The 18,937-nt window shown below is 50.9% G+C and overlaps 4 protein-coding genes across 4 annotated transcripts; 3 read left to right on the top strand and 1 right to left on the bottom strand.

The window, feature by feature from the left end:
- Positions 1–1,006: 1,006 nt before the first annotated feature.
- On the top strand, positions 1,007–9,001 carry AAFC00_006915 (uncharacterized protein; the record flags this gene model as incomplete). Its single annotated transcript, XM_069346938.1, has 2 exons — positions 1,007–1,010; positions 1,275–9,001. 2 exons carry the CDS (start codon positions 1,007–1,009, stop codon positions 8,999–9,001), a joined length of 7,731 nt encoding a protein of 2,576 aa, XP_069199817.1.
- Positions 9,002–10,836: 1,835 nt separating this feature from the next.
- Positions 10,837–12,286, bottom strand: AAFC00_006914 (uncharacterized protein; the record flags this gene model as incomplete). The annotated part of the gene is made up of 3 exons (XM_069346937.1): positions 10,837–11,047; positions 11,115–12,089; positions 12,141–12,286. The coding sequence occupies 3 exons, from the start codon at positions 12,284–12,286 to the stop codon at positions 10,837–10,839; spliced, it is 1,332 nt and encodes a 443-aa protein (XP_069199816.1).
- Positions 12,287–13,155: 869 nt separating this feature from the next.
- AAFC00_006913 (uncharacterized protein) lies at positions 13,156–14,107 on the top strand (the record flags this gene model as incomplete). The annotated part of the gene is made up of 5 exons (XM_069346936.1): positions 13,156–13,205; positions 13,325–13,350; positions 13,414–13,502; positions 13,570–13,972; positions 14,049–14,107. The coding sequence occupies 5 exons, from the start codon at positions 13,156–13,158 to the stop codon at positions 14,105–14,107; spliced, it is 627 nt and encodes a 208-aa protein (XP_069199815.1).
- Positions 14,108–16,901: 2,794 nt separating this feature from the next.
- AAFC00_006912 (uncharacterized protein) lies at positions 16,902–18,192 on the top strand (the record flags this gene model as incomplete). The annotated part of the gene is made up of 5 exons (XM_069346935.1): positions 16,902–17,183; positions 17,238–17,443; positions 17,495–17,838; positions 17,896–17,961; positions 18,029–18,192. The coding sequence occupies 5 exons, from the start codon at positions 16,902–16,904 to the stop codon at positions 18,190–18,192; spliced, it is 1,062 nt and encodes a 353-aa protein (XP_069199814.1).
- Between the last annotated feature and the right edge of the window lie 745 nt (positions 18,193–18,937).

The following is an 18,937-nucleotide window of genomic DNA, read 5'->3' as shown; positions in this document are numbered from 1 at the left end:
TTGTTTTCCCGCAGATCTACGGGCACGAACCAGGCGAAGCTTCGAGTCTTTGGCTGCCCTGCATGAAACTGTACACATGCGACGTTCTGAACGGCTACTGTAATTATCTCGCACAACAAAAGTGAGCGTAGACTAGGTTGGGTGGGAGTATAGAGCTAAGATTATCTATTTGTACTCCTAGCGCAGCAGGCGTCATTGAATAACTCGGAAGCATTATGCAAATCAGTGTCTTGAGCGCTTGCCTGCCTGTGTCAAGTGCTCGCGGAGACCTTGCACCGCTGCATTCATTACCTGATCTTTGTACAGACCGGCACCTCAATAAGGGCAGATGTGAAGGGTTCCGACCGTTATTGGACCCCGCCTCGCCCGCATTGTGTTTTCGTGGGGAGTGGAAAGTCCGATGCCTTTCCGCTTCTCGAAGTTAGGAATCCCGCAGTGGCCCGCACTGATCCCGCTTCGGTCGGCACTCTCAATGCTAGTGTCCCCGATGGCGGCGGAAGGTGCTCGAGACGGCGTTCGGTGGTGATGGTCGGTGGTGGACCGATCTTTGACTACGGCAATGATGTCCTAAAACACCAATATGGGCACGCATAACGTACATACAGCAGCTTACACGTATTCACATAGACTCCCTGACCACTTTGCGTACCAGGACTTTTGAACCATATTGTCGTCTGTCCACATAACATGTCGTATCTACCAGGTATATACTCTACATATCTTATACCAAAACCCGGAGCCATTCAGCAGTGGAAAGCAACGGTGGACCCTGGAGGGGCCAAGCTTTGAGACCTAGAGCTTTGTACGTTCGGCGACGGCAGCGCAGTATGTCGTGCAAACTCGCAACTGTGTGTGCATTCAGTGCAACAGTGTAACAGGCGTTCACGCACCTGAGACTTACTCCTTGATACTGTCCCAAGACTGCTGCTGCCTCTGTCTACCTAGTAGAGCTGATTTGCTGATTCGTCGAGCCCATGGCGTGCAGCCATTCCGCCTTTGACGCGCGATGAGTAAGTTGTAATTCTAGTTTCCTTGCTGGTCATCTTTTCATACCTATCCTCGTCTTCATTTCCATCCCCGGCTTAATTGCTACTTGGAGGGGTGCCTTCCCATATCTGCCATTCTGGTCGTGTGCCTGCCTCAAGTCTCCACCCTGTTGCTTCCTCCGGACTCGTCAAGAACTGTCTGGCCAAAATCATGGAGAAGGCGATCCAATAATATTCCATTCGTTTCTCTTGCCTCTCCTCTCCCACATGCAAACTTATGCGCTCCAGACTCTTATAATGCGACGGATGGCCGGACCAACCTCGCCACATCCCCATCGAATAACCCATCGCTCGCCGCTCATCCTGGTCCAACCTCTGCTCCTCATCAGCATCATCATAATCCACACTCGCATCCCCATGCACAACCACAACCTGCGGACCCCCATTTTGTTGCCGCTCAGGCACCTTCGCCACTCCCTACCATCCCTTCCGACACGACTCCTCCACTAGTCAGCCGAGGCAGGGCGCACAGTAACTCTTCTCGCGCTCCCTCCTCGCGAACCCACACGCCTGCTGCCCAGACTCGACAGAAGCAGAGCTTTGAAGGCCCGGAAAGAAAGCCTTCTGTTTCTTATGGTCATCACCGCCAGACTTCTATTGTCCATGGCTACCAGCACTCGCGCAATCCCAGTCTTGTTTCCTCCGTCAATACCAGTCCGCTGAGTCCACAAGTGATTCTTGCTGCTGCAGGTGGAAGAGATGGCGCGCCTCACAATCAAACCCCGCAACATCCCGCCATGAGCCTGAGAAAGAGCCCCTCTGCGTCGACACTGAATACCCACCCACCCGGAGGTCCAGGCCTGACACCCGACGCCTTGACTGTGCATCGCCGGCCGGAACGGATGCACAGCGGTCGCATAAAACGAGACCGTGATCACCATCGTTCACGCTCCAGACAACATCATCAACCCGAACCGACCACTGTGGGGGAGTACGCCCTGCATCATCTCCTCAATGAATTCATCACCGAGGCAAACGAGATGATCAGCCGCTGCGTGTCTGAACCCGATGATGCGCTGATAAGAATTGAGGCAATTTGTGGTCCCGGTGCCGACGTTGGCTTTGATCAACTGATCAAGGCTCTGGGCCATATTGTGCGCTTCCGACCAAAACCTCTGATAGATGCTGTCATGATCTGGAGACGTTCCAAGAGCGAGGAAACTACCCCCCTCTATACGCAATACGAAGCTGTCAAATCATCCGTGTTTGCGCATTCCGGCACCGCACGACGCCTCGATCTATCACATAGCAGCACAAACAACAGTTCCGCCTCTTTGGCGATACATCCGGATGCTAGTGTACTTGCGCGGCTGGAGCAAGAGATCAAGCAGGGTGAAAGACGTTCTGCGATTTCAGTCTATATTCTGTGCCGGGTCTTGATGGAGGCTATAAGCCAGTGCACTTTAGACGCCCTGACCAACGATATTGCGCAAAGACTCGAAGATGTCATATACACGCAGCTGCGGGGTTTCGATCCCAATCACATCACAAATTCTGCCATCAAACAAGCTCAATGGAACATGTTCAGTCAGCTTCTCGGTGCCATGAGCAGCTTGCGCTTTCAGAAGGTTGTGGACCGGTTCACCTCAGACCTCGAAAACGCACAGCGAAAGCTATGTGTGAAGGGCCATACCGAGGCCCATCTTGAAAACAAGACTGCCCTTCTGATCCACAGTATGCGTTGGTTGAGGGTGCAGTCAAGCCCGGCGGATGCCTGGGAGAGATCTTGCAACCTCCTGCAGCAGCTGGCAGGCTTCTTCGCAGAAGTGCATGGCAAGCCCGTCAAGTATGCGTATTGTCAGCTCTTCGAGGACCTACTCCTTCCACTTGCTGGGCGAGCGACTTGTGAACTCAACGTACCTAAGTGGAAGCATGTTCTGGACACTCTTAGGATGAAGCTAAGCCAATTGCTTGTAAAGCCTAAGCACTGGATGCCGGCATTCCCGCTGCTCTCTGTCACCATCTGCGTCTCTCCCGCCGACGTCTTCTCACAGCAGTGGTTGTCGATGGCTCTGGGTCTGCAGCCAAAACTGAAGGAACGGAGTACCAGAGGCACTGCCCTCAAAGCATTGTGTCGATTAGTCTGGGTTTACCTATATCGAAGTCCCGAGGGCCATGGCATCACGGTAAAAAAGCTGGAAGAGGTCATCCGAATGGTGTTTCAAACGGGCAAGCGATCACTGCTTTCTACAGAGCCATCCATTGCAGATCCTCTGATTCAGCTTATAAGAATCATTGGCTTCAAGCAGCAAGACTTGTGCTTCAGGGCTATCATATTCCCGCTCATGAACGCAGAAGTCATCATTTCTGGCAAGGATCGCAGGATTGAGAATTTGGATCCGGAGAAGATGGTTATCGCCATCCGAGCTTTCCTTGCCATCATGTCAGACTTGGAAAAGGGCGAGGCCCCGGCCTTTCCTGTGACTTTTGAATGTGACGCGCTCACGGATATATATCTCCAAACTCCTCACTCGCATCGTCGGTCACCTTCGCAGAATGCTGTCACCGTGCATGGCAAGGTGGAACGCCTATCGAAACCTGTTATGACCGGCAACTTTGGTGATGTTGCCAAGGACTCCTACGTCAAGTTCTGCAAGATCCTCGGCGAGATCACAATTATATGCGATCAGACATTCGGCGGACAAAAAGTGGTGGATGAAAAATTCTCGGCGCAGACGACACCCAAGACACCAATGGCGGAAGCTTTCAGTTTCAGTAGGAGGGAAGAGCTCCTCAACTCTCCTGAAGTGCGACAAAACTTTTACGATCTGCTACACGTCGCTGTTCAGGCACTGCCACGATTTCTCTCGCCGCAAATTCCTCTGAACCATCTCATCAACCTTCTCTGCACCGGCACGGCTCACGTTCAGAATCATATAGCAACATCGTCTGCACAATCTCTGAAGTCCATAGCACGTCAGTCACACGCCCAACTGGTCACTATAGGGTTCGCTCGCTTCATCTTCAATTTCGATGATCGGTATGCGACTATCTCTGCTGGAAGTTTACTTGGACATGGCCACATAGAGAATACTCTACGACTGTATGTGGAATTACTCGAGATCTGGATAGACGATCTCCAGTCGCAGCCTCAGATGACGGGACCGGAGGCACTAGATGACGAAATGGCATCCGCAAAAGCCGTGCCATCTGACCTGAATCGCTCCAGAGTTTTTGCTCACGTGGACGAAATCGAGTCGCATGGCCTGTTTTTCTTGTGTTCACCATCTCGTCACGTTCGTGCATTTGCCGTTCGAGTTCTGCGTCTGATCACCAAGTTCGACGTTGCCTTAGGCCAGCCATCAACGCGGTTGATCAGTATACTAGAGGGCAGTTCGCAGCAAGTAATCGACGTCAACGACGAGAAGCTCTCCCTGGCCGAACGAAGTCGTCTGCAAAAAGGCCTCCGCAAAAGTAACATGAACAACACGCTGGTAGAGCTTTGCAGCAGCGACACCGTCCACGATGCCACCCTCTGGTCCAAGGCTTTTCCCAACCTGGTAAGCCTGAGTTCGCAGATATGCCCCCAGGCAGTCCTCCTTACCCGCGACATCGTCTGTGCCAGGCTCTCTCATGCACACCGGACAATTGGAGGCATTGCGGACGGTCCTCGCACAAGTCCATATATCTCTATCGAAACTGCTCTCACCAACAAGATGGTCGGGAGGAATGCGTTCAGCCCGCCAGAAGTTACCATCGAACAATGGAAATTACATCTCATCTTTGCTTGTACTACTCTGACCGATAGTGGCCCCCAGCCAGTTCCCTCGGGTCAAGCGTCCCACCATTCGCGCAAGAGCTCAAAAGCATCGTCGATCGGGCAGGAGAAAATTTCTTCTGCTGCAGAGTTGTTCTCAAAGGTCATCCCGTTTTTGTCAGCTAATCATGCAGGCGTACGTGAGGCCGCTGCACATGGACTTGGGGCAATAAACACGAATTTGTTCCGGACCCTTCTGGAGTCTCTCCAGGTTCCTGTTGCAAATTGTAGTGGGGACGCCAAACAATGGCTTGCGTCACATCAGCGGTCCATTAGTAGTCCCCGCAGAAGTCGGCGTAGCGACGTCCTCCGTACAGAGATCACACATCTGTATCAGCTGACAGCGCACTGCCTTTACGAGCCGGAGGTGTACAATGATGAATGGATCATGCAGAACCTCGTAAGCTATACCAAAGACCTTCGCATTTTCCTCAATGATGAGGAGGTTCAAACGCAATGGGATTTTCAGAAATTGCGGACACACTACTGCGGCTTGGTAGAGATCCTCTACGAAGCTATCCAGAGGACCAAGGATCCTCAACGCTGGATGCCTTTCCAAGTGAGAAAGGCCGCTTTCATTATGATGGAAGATTGGTGTGGCTTCTCGCCAAATCAAAGCCAAATTAGACACAAGGAGAACCACATGAGGCGATCCGTCCTCGAACAGGAGCACGACACTAGGAACCATGGGAACGCGACTGCAAAAATGGAGATTGAGAAAAAGGAACTTCGGACTGCTGCCCTTAGTGCAATGGCTGCACTCTGTGCTGGGCCAATTATCGTCGCCAGCGATGGCAATGTCACTATGCAATTCGACGTGCAACGCATGTTGAGATGGGTCGATGGCATCTTCGAATCGGCCAGTGACAGAAACCACGCCACAGGAAGACGAGCTCTCAAAAACCTGCTCACACACAACGCTGAGCAGAACTTTCTGCTGGCCCGCTCCATCGAAGAGTGCTACAATGCCAAGAATCCAAAGTCGCTTCTGAGCTATTTTGACGTGGTCACTCAAGTCTTGACTGACGGAAGCGGTGAGGAAATGCCGTTCTGGAAAGTACTCAGCGCTGCACTTTATACCTTGGGCAATGAAAGCGCAGATGTTCGTATGAAATCCGCTCGCCTCCTGCGCACACTTGAGGAACGCCTTGGCAAGAGTTCCAAGTTACAGGATCTTGATATCAGTATATCCGACAGAACTACCGCGGTGTACAAGCTTGCACAATTCGAGATCTCACGAAGGCTTGCCAAACAGCATTCAGATCTTGCCTTCCACGTATTCTCCGAATTTACCAAACATTTCGGAGGTTTGATGCCAGACCACCAGCGCAACATGGTCGCAGCCATGTTACCGTGGATACAGACAATCGAACTGCAAGTTCTGCCCGACAACGGAGGCCCTACAGCGAGCTCCTATATGCTGATGGTCAACTTGTTTGAGATTACAGCACGAAGCAGTGCCACACTTCATAACGAGATACAGGCTCTCTGGCAAGCCCTAGCAACCGGACCTTACGGTGGTAATGTGCAGGTGGTACTCGACTTCATTATTGCAGTGTGCCTTGACCGCCGCGAGCAAAACTTCGTTGATTACGCCAAGCAAGTCGTTGTTTTCCTGTCGACCACGGCAGCAGGTCTCAAGGTGGTCGAATTTCTTCTCAATCAAATAAAACCACATGCAATGATTGCACAGAAAGAGACACCGCGGACGATGCCTCAGGATCTCACGAACTTGCCATATACTGCAGACATGGCATTGGTTCTACCCATGGGGAACAGGCAGTCTGGTCTGTCTCTTGGTCAGCTTGCACTGATGCTCTTAGTGGACTTGGTTGTCTCTCCTATTCAATTGCCCCGAGAGAAGATCCCAGTACTTCTGCAGGTTGTCATCGTTCAGTGGGATCATTATACTCCGTTGGTCCAAGACCAAGCCCGAGAGATGTTGGTACATATGATTCACGAACTTGTCATCTCTAAGATCGAACCGGGAAGCACCGATCCTGACAAGCATTCAATTGAAGATCTGATTGAGTCAATCAGAAGACACGATCCGAAAGTGGTATGGTCTTATGACGAGACCGAAAGCAAGATCGAGGGTACCGATTTCGACGGCGTTCCCGACTCGATGACCTTTGTGGTGGATCAAGTAGTGAGAGTTCTCGGAGTAGCATATGACGATCCTGCTGAAAGCAACATTCGTGAAGATTGGGCGAAGACATGTCTCGAATGGGCAACGCTTTGTCCTGTGCGCCACGTCGCCTGCCGCTCGTTTCAGATATTTCGATCGATCCTAAATTCACTGGATCATCAAATGCTTGCTGACATACTTATGCGGCTGCATACCACTATCGCGGACACAGATCACGATTGCCTACCGTTCTCTCGGGAGATACTGATAACCCTAAGGGCCATCATCGACGCTCTCACAGCAGAAGATATAATACAATACCCTCAGCTATTCTGGACAACTGCGGCCTGTCTGAACACTATCTTCGAGCAAGAGTTTCACGAGAGTCTCGCCATGCTGGATAAGCTCCTCAAAAAGATCGATTTGAGTGATCCTGCGGTGATCAAGCTCCTCAAAGAAAACCAACCACCGGGGTGGGTAGGTGAGTTCCATGGCTTACAGGAGCTCGTGTACAAAGGACTCCGGTCCAGCGTATGCTTGGACAGGTCACTCGATATATTGGAGAGGATGACGAAGCTACCGTCAAGTGGCCTCGTGGGTGACGACAGTCGTTTGCTGTACACCGTACTTGCGAATCTACCCCGCTACCTGCATGGATTTGATGATCCAAGCACGTTCCAAAATGTACTGGCGAGTAGTGAGACGCTGTCGAATGTGGCTGAATTACAAGGCGTCGAGAACCTTGCTCAAACGCTCAGCGCGTACTCGCAAGAACGTTACTGCGATGCCGACTCTTTTCTCATGGACGCAGTGGCTGCCGTAAAAGGTGCCTTCTTTCCGATGCTGGAATATGAAAGTTTGGTCTTCCTGATAGGTCTGCTGCATAATCAGATACCTTGGCTCAAGGTCATGACGATGCGTCTGCTATGCGCTATCATTCCCGAGGTTGATATGCGACGACCGGAGATAGCTTCACAGGGCCCCGATTTGATTGCGCCCTTGCTTCGCTTGTTACAAACGAAGCATTGCCAGCAGGCGCTGGATGTTTTGGATAACATCATGTCAATGGCAGGAACACCTTTGGATAATAAGCATTTACGAATGAGTATGGCAGGATCTCACTCGACGCGAGCTACTCGTAAAGAATATGACAACACTAAGAGTTTGTACGGCATTCCGGAAGAGTCTGGGTGGTCGGTCCCTATGCCTGCATTTCAGGCTGCGCGCGTCCGTGACTGCATCATGGCCGTCTACAATACCTTTATTGAAGGAAGAGTTGACGGACCAACAACCATTGCAAGTACCCCCGAGCTTACCTTTGCGGATGAGCAATACGGCTCGTATTTCCCCGAGCGTGCCGACACCTCCATGTCCGACTCTGTACATCAAGATGGCAGTATGGATGAGCTTGTCATGAAGCTAGACAGCCTCGATGACTTTTTCGACGATTACCAGGTCGATCAGCGGATGCCCATGCCCACGCGTGAGCCTGCTCGCTACCTAGTTGAGGACCGAGAGAACGTCTACGACTCACAGACTGCGCCAATCCTACAGTCACTTCGCCGCAATGCCTCGGTGACATCGTTTCAGAATGGCTTCGCTGATGTACGATACACTCCACCACGAGATCCACTCGTCATGACCCCGGCTGCGTTCACAACGAGGCCTACAGGGCTGGCAGCACCTCAAAGGGCTGGACTACACGCGCGATCCGTTACCGCATCCGCATCTATGGCGCAGACGCGACGCAGTCCCCCTGCCTTGTCAACCGATATGCTCTCCGGCGACGAAGCCGGCGACGAGCCCGAACCTTTTTCAGATGATGATTTGACAAGAATGACCACATCAGAGGACTCGTTGTCCGTACGGAGTGTGGCAAGACCTAACGCTATTGGTATTCGAGCCAATCTACGCTCAGGTATGCGAAGATTAACAGGAGGAAGTGGCAGCGGCAACGGCGAAAGGAAGGAATTTCGCGACGTTATCCGCGGAGTAGGCACTGGTCAGAAGAGCCCCCGGGTCCCAAAGGTGCCCATTGCATGGCACAATCCGAGAAGTGCTGATCTATAAGACGAGAGACTTCTTGGAGAATCTGCCGAGATTCGTAATACGCGTCAATCTCCGCTGAATCGCAATGTTTGTGCAGGGCGTTCATGGAGAACCATTCGACGGAAAAAAAAAAGAGAAGCCATCATATACCCCCTTGTATTTGGATAAAGTGGAAATTGAGGATGTCAGAGGCAGCATCTATCTTGAAAGGCGTTATACTAGTCCCATTTATTGTGTTCAGATACCCCCCAAGATCAAAAAAATATTCAAGAATTATTATCAATGTACGTGTCCAGTCGGTCTTGCATTTATTACATCTATCCACACTAGACCGTCATTGTACTTTTAAAATGTAGTCAAAGTATCGTCGAAGAGTCCGTAAGATAAGACCTGAGACAGCAATCTGGTTGTACTTTGGTCATGGCGAGTATGGTTCAAAAGATATCTACGTAGTCATGAGTTCTCGAGTAATAGCATGTTCACAACATTCCATAGCTTTCAAGCAGCATCAAGCTAAGGCGCTACAGAGCTGTCATCCCTCGTCTGTATCTAACCTGCGACCTTCAGCATTGAAGTTCAATACAGGTACTGCATCACACCAAGCAAACGGTGATAAGGAAGCACTTATGGTATACTGAGCTAGCCGATTGGGGTTAGTGCGGTGCTTCGCAACTCGCTTTCCATGACTAGAGATGGTTCTGCGGTTGTGGTAACACTGCTTACCACTAACGGTAGCTGATACACAGACGATTGTTTCCGCTCTGGAAGGTGAGTGTTGTACAGATCTTCCTTGCGTCGTGCAATGCAGCAAAGGCATGTGCTGCTCGTTTGGGCCGCTTTTCGAATACTTTCTTTGTGTATATCTTAGCGGTCGATGGGGGACTATCACAGATGCTCAATGGGTTGCTTTGCCTTAGGAAATCTTTCAGGCAAGTTAGGTGAATTGAAACAGGTCACTCTTGTCCGTACTCTTTCCTTATTGTCGACCATGAACCTCGTGAAGGGAAATGGAGGAAATCACAGCGGCTGAAGGGTCATAGACGCTACTCAGCGTGGAAAATACCGTTGCCGAATCGTACAACTATCTATGCTACTTCTTGTACGTGAACTAGATAGATCAGACATTATATGTTCATATTCTGCGCAGGGTAGAGTTCGACTATCTTTTGAAGAAGGCTGGTTGCACTCGAGCCTTGGAATAAGCCTGCAAACAAGGCTGTTATCGAGAAGGCGGGATTTGTTCGAACAGAGCTACAAGGGAGCCAGTATTGAAACAATTGGTCTACATACCGAACGAAGTACTCTGCTTCTCTCTGATGCTCGCGGTGTTCCACAAGCGCTTATGACAACCTGTAAGGTAATTCATCGATTCTTATACCTATCGGAAGCCTGTTACTGCTTTTTGTACTAGGAGCACCACACTTGATGACCTGGTCGGAGTTGAGTATTAAATATGTTTGTTTCACACATGGCTGTCTTTGATCATGCACTTCAAGTGGCACAATACTAGCGTTTTTGTAGGTCTCAGAGTACTTTCTCCAATAAGTGTCGAAAGGTCTCTCTGTTTGAGGAGGCAGGAGGCGTGCTTGTCGCTCGGGAACATGTTATTCACAATTGCGTGGTTACATGCTGCTGGCTGTAGAAGCAATATAGATGAATGAATGGACCTATGCAGCTTGTAGATAGACGTCGCGTTGATTGGATGAAGGCGTGGAAGGGGTGGGGTATCAATTTCTGCTCGGAGTTGACATTTCTTTTCGAGAAACCCACGCAAAGGTTGAAGTAAGTGGACAACAACTTTTCCAAGCGCAGCGTGGATGGACTTCGTCAACCTGACTAGTCAAGGACTGTACAGACTAACGCAGCTTCCAGTCCTTGTAACTCCACTTCTCTGTGACCTCGCGCTTCGGCTTCTTGTATTGGAAAACGGGCTTTCGGGCCTCGATCTTGCCGTTGACCATGAGCTTACGGAAGCGATCTCCGAGTAGGTTTCCTTCGGGGCGAAGAGCACGAAGGGAGTCTTGCAGCTCGTCGGCGAGAACAACTTCGAGCGGGGCTTGGGGTATACTGTACCGACGACAATGTTAGCAAATTTGTGCAAGGTGACAAGTGATGGCAGCAGAGCAGGACTTACGGGTTCTTTCCAAAGCTCTTCTTTCGTAGCGTTTCCTCCCGCTCGTCGTCCGAGGACTCGTCATCTTGCGCGGGTGCAGCAAGACGTTGTAGTCTCTCACGCTCCTTGCGCTCGACCTGCCTCGTCAGAGACTTGATTGCTTTCTGCTGCTCTTCCTTCTTCCTCATTTGTTTTTCCCACTTGGCTCTCGCTTCGGCTTCCTTTCTACGCCTCATCTTGTTTCGCTCCTGGGGCGTCTTTCGTCCCGGGCGTTTCTTGTCAAGATATGAGGCTTGCTCCGATTCACTCTGGATACCGTCCCATTCGCTCTCCCACGCGCTCTCGTAGTCATCGTCGTCCACCCCCTTTGGCTCGGGCTTAGCTGCCTCTGCAAGGGCCTTCTCCATGCGTTCTTCATCTTCCTTGGCCTTTTGCACACGCTTCTGCTCTGCTTCAAACTCTTTTTGTGCCTCGCGCGAGACTAGTGCGTCCCAGTCCTCGAAGGCAGGGTTGTAACTTTTGCCGGCCTGAGGTTTGCCAACCGAAGGGAAAGGCTTGCCGTTGGCAGCGAGAGAGATGGGCGGGTGTTGCAGTGTTTGAGGTAGCTTCGGTGCCTTTTTAGGCTCGAGGAAGGGAAGAGCCGGAGGAGATTGGGACTCGGGTTCGACGGCCCAGGGATCATATGATGCGGACTTGGGAGCAGAGTCTTGATCCGCGGCAGTGGTGCCGGAGGCTGCGATGGCCTTGAGACGTTGTAGTTCGTGGTAGGGTACGTAGGCGCCGTTCTTGCTTCGCTTGCTGCTTCCGGTAGCCACACCGTCTGCTGCTGCTGACTTTCTCTTGCGGGAATCGACGGCGGGAATGGCAGATCGTTGGGCGATGATTTCCTCGGACTTTAATGGCTTGTGCTTGTTACGGTATTCGTTCTTGACGGCATCTTGACCAGCAAGATCAAGAGTGAAAAGTTGCTCAGCGGGTCTCTCAGCAAGGACACCACTACATACAGAATCAGTCGCAGCACTTGGTGCTATGGTGATATTTGCCTACCCTTGAATTATTTCGTCGCGGATATCCTCCAAACCAGAGTTGACTTCAGTAATGTCGACATTCTTGCGCCAGGCCTTCTTGCCTTTTCGAGACGGCTGCTTGAATTGCGAAGGAGCACGCTGCACGACGGCCACAGGGTCAGACATGGTCGCTATGCTGGATAAAAAAAAATGATTTATATGATTTATTTCTGATTCATCGAGTTGGCAAATCTTGGCCGACAGACAGTTTTGCTTTCATGGATTTCTCCCGCGGGAGTCTTGCGCTTAGTAAGCGGCGGCGGCTGATCTTATCTTCTCGTCTCCACCGAATTTGCTTGGGAGTTTGCGGAGAAGGCGCAGTCCTGCTCTGCCCGAAACAGCCAATCTCATCTCTGTCCTTTTCTCGACACACATAGATATCCACTCTGTATGCTCTCGAAGACAAGATAGAACGCCAACAAGGATTGAGTATCATGACACTCACAGACTGTTATCAGGTTCACTCTTCCGTGGGGTGGAGCATCGAAAGACGCAGCCAATTATGGCCAGACCCTTTGCTGCCTCGTCTCTATCGGACCCTGGGGCCTTCCGTTCCGAGACTAGTGCTGTACCTTACCGCAGAAGCAGCAGTTGCGGTCGCAGAAGAAGGAAGCAAAGCAGAAAGCCGGAAGCTTGGCGCCGTTCATCTCCTGGATGCAGCCGCGGTGCCGGGGGTGCTTTGATATTGTACAGTACCTTACCTTACAATAACGGTGTTCGTGCCTGCCGTGCTGTATCTGTCGTGAACTGTGTCTCATTGCTGCAAAATATCTTCTCATCTTTTTACAGACGGAGCATCGACAAGCAAAGTAGATTGTTCTTCCATCGCTGGACCTGACATTATTGTGGGAAGCTGATCATATAACTTTATCAACCCCAACTTCATTTACCGCTTCTTGTCTGCAGAACGACACCTCATTCTATATATCTTCAAACTGCCCCGCTCACATCTCTGAGCATCTCGATTGCTCCCAGCACCAGACTCGACAGCAACAATGTCTCAATCCAATGTCGGCTCCTACACCAACCCGCTGAAGAAGTTCAAGTCCGTCCTCCCACACCTTTGCCCCTCTTCTGCTGCTTCTTGCGCTACGAGATCCCAGGCACGCTGGGAGCTTCTTATGATGTCTCTCGGCGAGTAACTGACAATACGGTCTGCTATAGGCTCGTCTTCCTCGGCGAACAAAGTGGTAATTACTCCCGCCAGACCTTAGTACTTAGTACGCTCTACTCTTGCTGACAGTCTCGCGCAGTCGGAAAGACGTCCCTGATCACTCGATTCATGTACGACTCGTTCGACAACACCTACCAAGCCACGATCGGCATTGATTTCCTCTCAAAGGTGCGCCCCTCCTGCCTCTGTCGACCTTCTGACCTGAGTACTGACCGGCGTTGCTCTTGCCAAACAGACAATGTATCTCGAAGACCGTACCGTGCGTCTACAACTGTGGGACACTGCTGGCCAGGAACGTTTCCGCAGTCTCATTCCTTCCTACATTCGCGACTCGAGTGTGGCCGTCGTTGTATACGACATTACCAGTCAAAAGTCGTTCCAGCAGACGAGGAAATGGGTGGACGATGTTCGAGGCGAGCGTGGTTCCGACGTCATCATTGTCCTCGTCGGTAACAAGACCGATCTCAACGACAAGCGGGAAGTCACAACCGCCCAAGGCGAGGAAGAGGCCAAGAAGCACAACCTCATGTTCATCGAGACCAGCGCCAAGGTCGGACACAACGTGAAGCCGCTGTTCAAGAGGATAGCCCAGGCTCTGCCCGGCATGGAGAGCGAGCGCGACAACACTCCCAACCAGAGTCAGTGCTTTTCTAAACCCTCGCCCAAGCATGACCATCGGTGTTGTGATATCCCTGCTGACGTCCTTTGTTCCAGTGATCGATGTCAACATCAACCCAAGCCCTACCACCGACAACTCGTCTTGCAACTGCTAGCTGCCTTTTGACGCACATTCGCCGCCGTCATTCGCCTCTTGTACACCCTACTTCGCTGGCTTCAGATGAGCTAACTATCTGCCACCGCCTCTGTACATCATCCAACCCCTTTAGTCGCATTAGCATTCAGCATCGGCGTTTTACTTTTCCAGTGCACCCCTTTTCTCATTATTTCTTTACGTTTCTCCCTCTGATGAATGTTACGGGGCGGGATTGATACCAGGTGCATTTACTCATATATAACCTAAACTTGACAATTGACACCAAGCTGCTGCTTACCGTATTCATGTTTCAAATACGTACGATGTGCCTTCGATAAACAAACAACTTGCCAGATCTTACTGTAGGCGCACGAGCCGTCCTGGGATCAGGCACCAGTGCGTGCGAGACATTCGACGCGGGCAGGTTTATGGAGGGCAACCCTGTCCATACTGCTCTTGCTTCTGTATGTCCTGATCGTGTCCAAACACGATCACACGTATCTAGGATGGCCGACCGACCTTGCCTGCACATCTCACATACTTCAAGTCTCCATATCTCCGCGCCCAAAGGTACGACGTTTATCGCGAAGCTGATGCATTACTGCTGCTTCAAGCTTGCTGCTTGCATTGTGCGATGGATAAATTTGACTGAGCCACATCAGGTGTACACCCACCTTGGGCGGATCCCGATAGACATGTATTGCCATCCCTGTTATTCGAGAACTTACATGCAAAAGAACCTGAATGCTATTGTACTACGAACAACGTGCAAGGAACGCCATCATCGTACAAAGATCTAGTACCCTCCGCTCGTGAGATGTAAGGGTCTATTGAATCACCCTACCACTAATCGCTCGAGTTCGGCCCGTCTGTAAGAAGAGAGCTTCCCGCTACAACGGGCCGAACGTATCCTGAATAAGGTACCTTACCTTATTCACAATGTCAGGTACTTCGTAGGTAGACTTTCCCCGAATCGCCCGTCATCACGTCGGTTTGAAAAACAAAACAAAAACAAGATACAGGTAAGGTACGGTACCTCAGCACAGGTCGCTTCATTCCAGGCATCACGCCTCACATGTGCCTGGTGTATCTGCGGGCTACACATGGACACCCCCGTCAGTTGTGCCTGAGAGAGAAAAACCTTAATACTTACTTGAAAGGCTCAGCCCACCGCGGTCTTCTTCCCCTCGTGATATGCACATAGAGAGGTATTGTGCCTTTCTTTCTCCGCAATGCGATATGCTGGCAGCGACGATCTGTAGAGCTCTTTCCTTTCGTGGATTGACACTGCTCGTGTAACCGAGGGAGCGCAAGATAGCTTCACTACTGGTATGATATAATGGTGGGGTTACGGACTGCGAAACAGATTGTGCTGTTGGCGACCTTGTCGATTGCACTCGATATGCGCGCGGTATATGATGTGCACAGGTACATTTCTTGGAAGACTGATGCCGACACGCAGTAGCAAGGAGGGGTAGCTAGTTACAATCGTGTATGTGTAATGAGCTACATCGATCGTTGATTTCAGTATTTGCAACAGTCTTAGCAGACTTGGCCTTCTGAGTTGTCTTCGTAAGACGATGTTTTGCTCTAGTCCAATCTACACAAGGTCAGGTATGCCACACTTGACCAGGAGTCGCTTGGGTGGGTTGTTGAACCAGCCAACTCTGTGTCAGCAGCGGCTTCGTTGACAGCAGGATAGACAGTTCGGATGGATCTTAGCTGCATCACGGCTATACCGAGTGCGACATGACGATGTGAGTTGCAGTCACTCCATCCTTTGTCTCCGTTTTCGGCTTTCCGAGACTTGGCCGGTCTGGCTGCTGTCAACTCGGCGCTTCTTGTGAAGCCTTTCCGACAGTACCGATTTTGTCGCCTGGTCTCACGTGGCCAGCCGGATCTTTCAACGACGAAAACTATCTCAATGTAATTATCTTGCTTTCTCCTGGCGGCCCTATAGTCATACCGATCTCTATGATGTACTCTCTTTTACATACGATAAATGACCGTGGTCTATAGTTGTATATCTAGTCATGTTACATGTCAGCCGAGATGTCTCAAACTGGTCCGAGCAATTTTCTTGATTTGTAGGATCACAACAACCTCTTGGCTTACCTGTAGGAGCAGCGATTGGCATCCTCGAGCTGTCGGTGTATCGCTCCAACGCCTCTTACGGACGAACACAATAGATTCACATGCGAAGCCAGTGGACAGTAAGGTAGCTCTACTCGGTACAAGTAGCAGCATCATCAATCGCTTTGTAGATTCATCATTGTCGGCGCGGCACTACCCCACAAGCCCCGCGTGGACCATGATTTTCGCAATCGAGAACGCAGATTAATATACCAGCTGTGCAGGCAAAAAATGATTAGCGCATCCTCGTACCACCAAGATCACTTTTCTTGTAGGCAAAAGCATGCGATGGTTGATGTGTCGGTGCGAGTCTCGGCCGCATACGGGGTCATCAGATATCACCCCACGTCTAAAAGCTGCGTTATGGCTTGCAATCGCCGCCGAACGTTGAAGCACGACCCTTCTCTATTCCGAGCCTCCGTCCTCATGTGGTGCGTAGCTACCTCATCATGCGTGATGGAGATTCAACACCGGCCCTTCTGGTTTTGGCCGAAGGAAGTCGCAAGCCCCTCATGTGCGGTGGTGTGAGGCATGAACGAGATGAGGATGGAGGGGTTAATACATAAGCTATCTGCTTGCCAGATCTGTCGTTGGGTTTTACTTCTTCATCATCATCAACAATCATAGCAAGATCCTTCAATTCACTACTTCCTTATCTACCAACTACTTCTCCTCGCATAATGTCGTACGAAATCCCTGAGACGCAATGGGCTCAGGTCATTGAGAGGGCTGGAGAGCAAAACACCTACAAGCAAATCCCCGTCCAAAAGCCTGGCCCCGATGAGGTTCTTATCAATGTCAAGTACTCCGGTGTGTGCCACACTGATTTGCACGCATTGAACGGTGATTGGCCTCTTGAGAGGAAGCTCCCTCTTATCGGAGGACACGAGGGTGCTGGTGTTGTTGTAGCCAAGGGCGATCTGGTCACAGAAATCCAGATTGGTGACCATGCTGGTATCAAGGTAAGAGACCTTCTGATGTTGCACTCAGTAGCATTCTTCCTGACACTTTATTAGTGGCTCAACGGCAGTTGCCTCAACTGCTCGTACTGCGAGCAAGCAGACGAGTCTCTGTGCGCTAAGGCTGCCCTGTCTGGTTACACCGTGGATGGTTCTTTCCAGCAATATGCCATCGCAAAGGCAGCTCACGTAGCTCGTCTTGCCAAGGACATTCCTCTCGATGGTGTCACTCCTATTCTCTGCGCCGGTATCACAGTCTACAAGTAAGTATTCTCAGGCGCAAACTCCCAGACTTGTGCTAACCACTACTGCAGGGGTCTCAAGGAGTCAGGTGCACGTCCTGGACAGACCGTCGCCATTGTTGGTGCTGGCGGTGGTCTTGGTTCCGTTGCACAGCAGTACGCCAAGGCCATGGGTCTGCGCACTATTGCCATCGACGGTGGTGCAGAGAAGGGAAAGATCTGTCTGGAAGAGCTCGGCTCGTATGCATACATCGACTTCACAACCAGCAAGGATGTCGTCGCAGATGTTCGCGCTGCCACAGAAGATGGCCTTGGCCCACACGCCGTTCTCCTCCTCGCAGTGAGCGAGAAGCCTTTCGAGCAAGCTGCCGCATACGTTCGCCCAAGAGGTACCGTCGTTTGTATCGGCATGCCTGGTACGTAACACCAACTTCGAAAGCATCATTTGTGACCAACTTACTGACTGTACGCAGCCGGCGCATTCCTCCGCGCTCCCGTCTTCGAGACTGTCGTCAGAATGATCAACATCAAGGGCTCATGTAAGTGCTTTTCCATTCTTCGCTCGACCACTTAGCGATCATATCCACTAACGCAATCCCCAAACAGACGTTGGAGGCAGAAAGGATACAAGCGAGGCTGTTGACTTCTATCGCCGTGGCCTTATCCACGTACCATTCAAGACCGTGGGTCTTTCAGAACTACAAAGCGTCTACGATCTCATGGCGGCCAACAAGATCATTGGTCGTTACGTCGTCGACACCAGCAGATAGACGACTAGAGAAACATAATTGGGGGGCACACTTGGAGCGAACAACATGATAATCGGGTTTGGTACAATTAGAGCATGCGGACGAGGATACGTCAATGAAATTTTCTTAAATCTTCTACAAAAGCTTTCAGAGAACCTGCACTATAAGCCCACTTTAGTCTCGCGATCCTGCGCCGACCGCAGCGGATGCTGTAGTTTTGCCTGGGAGTGGAACCTGCCGTGTCAGATTAATCGATACTTGGGGCAGTATAACCTCAGATGCATCAAGCCGCCTCCATTCCGTGAGCAGCAAACTTAGATCCATCCCGTCGACCAGCCCTCTTTTGATACTTACCTAAATGTACTCATGCTGTTTACGGTAGCTTACAAAACGAAGCGAGTTCAGAATAGCATTGCCCAGCAAATGGACCTGCCCCATGTGAACAATGTACTTGTACAAGTATAGTAGTTTCGACAAGGCTAACAAGCGAGGCCTTGGCGTCAACATCGGAAACATCGACTTTACCCCCTGACAAGAAGTCCTCCCTGAACATGGGCCATACGCCATTGTTTCAGATACCATCCCTTTTCTCCTCCATTCCGCCAGCCAGGACCAAGAGTGATGGACACTAAATCCCGTTCCGGCCATGGATTGTCAAGCGCGCAGTGCTGCACGGTGTCTGAAGTCTCATCTACAAATTAACAAACCGAGTTGCGATTGGCGTCTACAAGGGCATACCCACCCACTTGGCAGAGTGGCTCGTTAT

This window comes from Neodothiora populina (assembly GCF_041146345.1).
Source record: "Neodothiora populina strain CPC 39397 chromosome Unknown canker_contig_8, whole genome shotgun sequence".
Taxonomy (NCBI): domain Eukaryota; kingdom Fungi; phylum Ascomycota; class Dothideomycetes; order Dothideales; family Dothioraceae; genus Neodothiora; species Neodothiora populina.
This window is presented reverse-complemented; position numbering and strand designations above follow the sequence as displayed.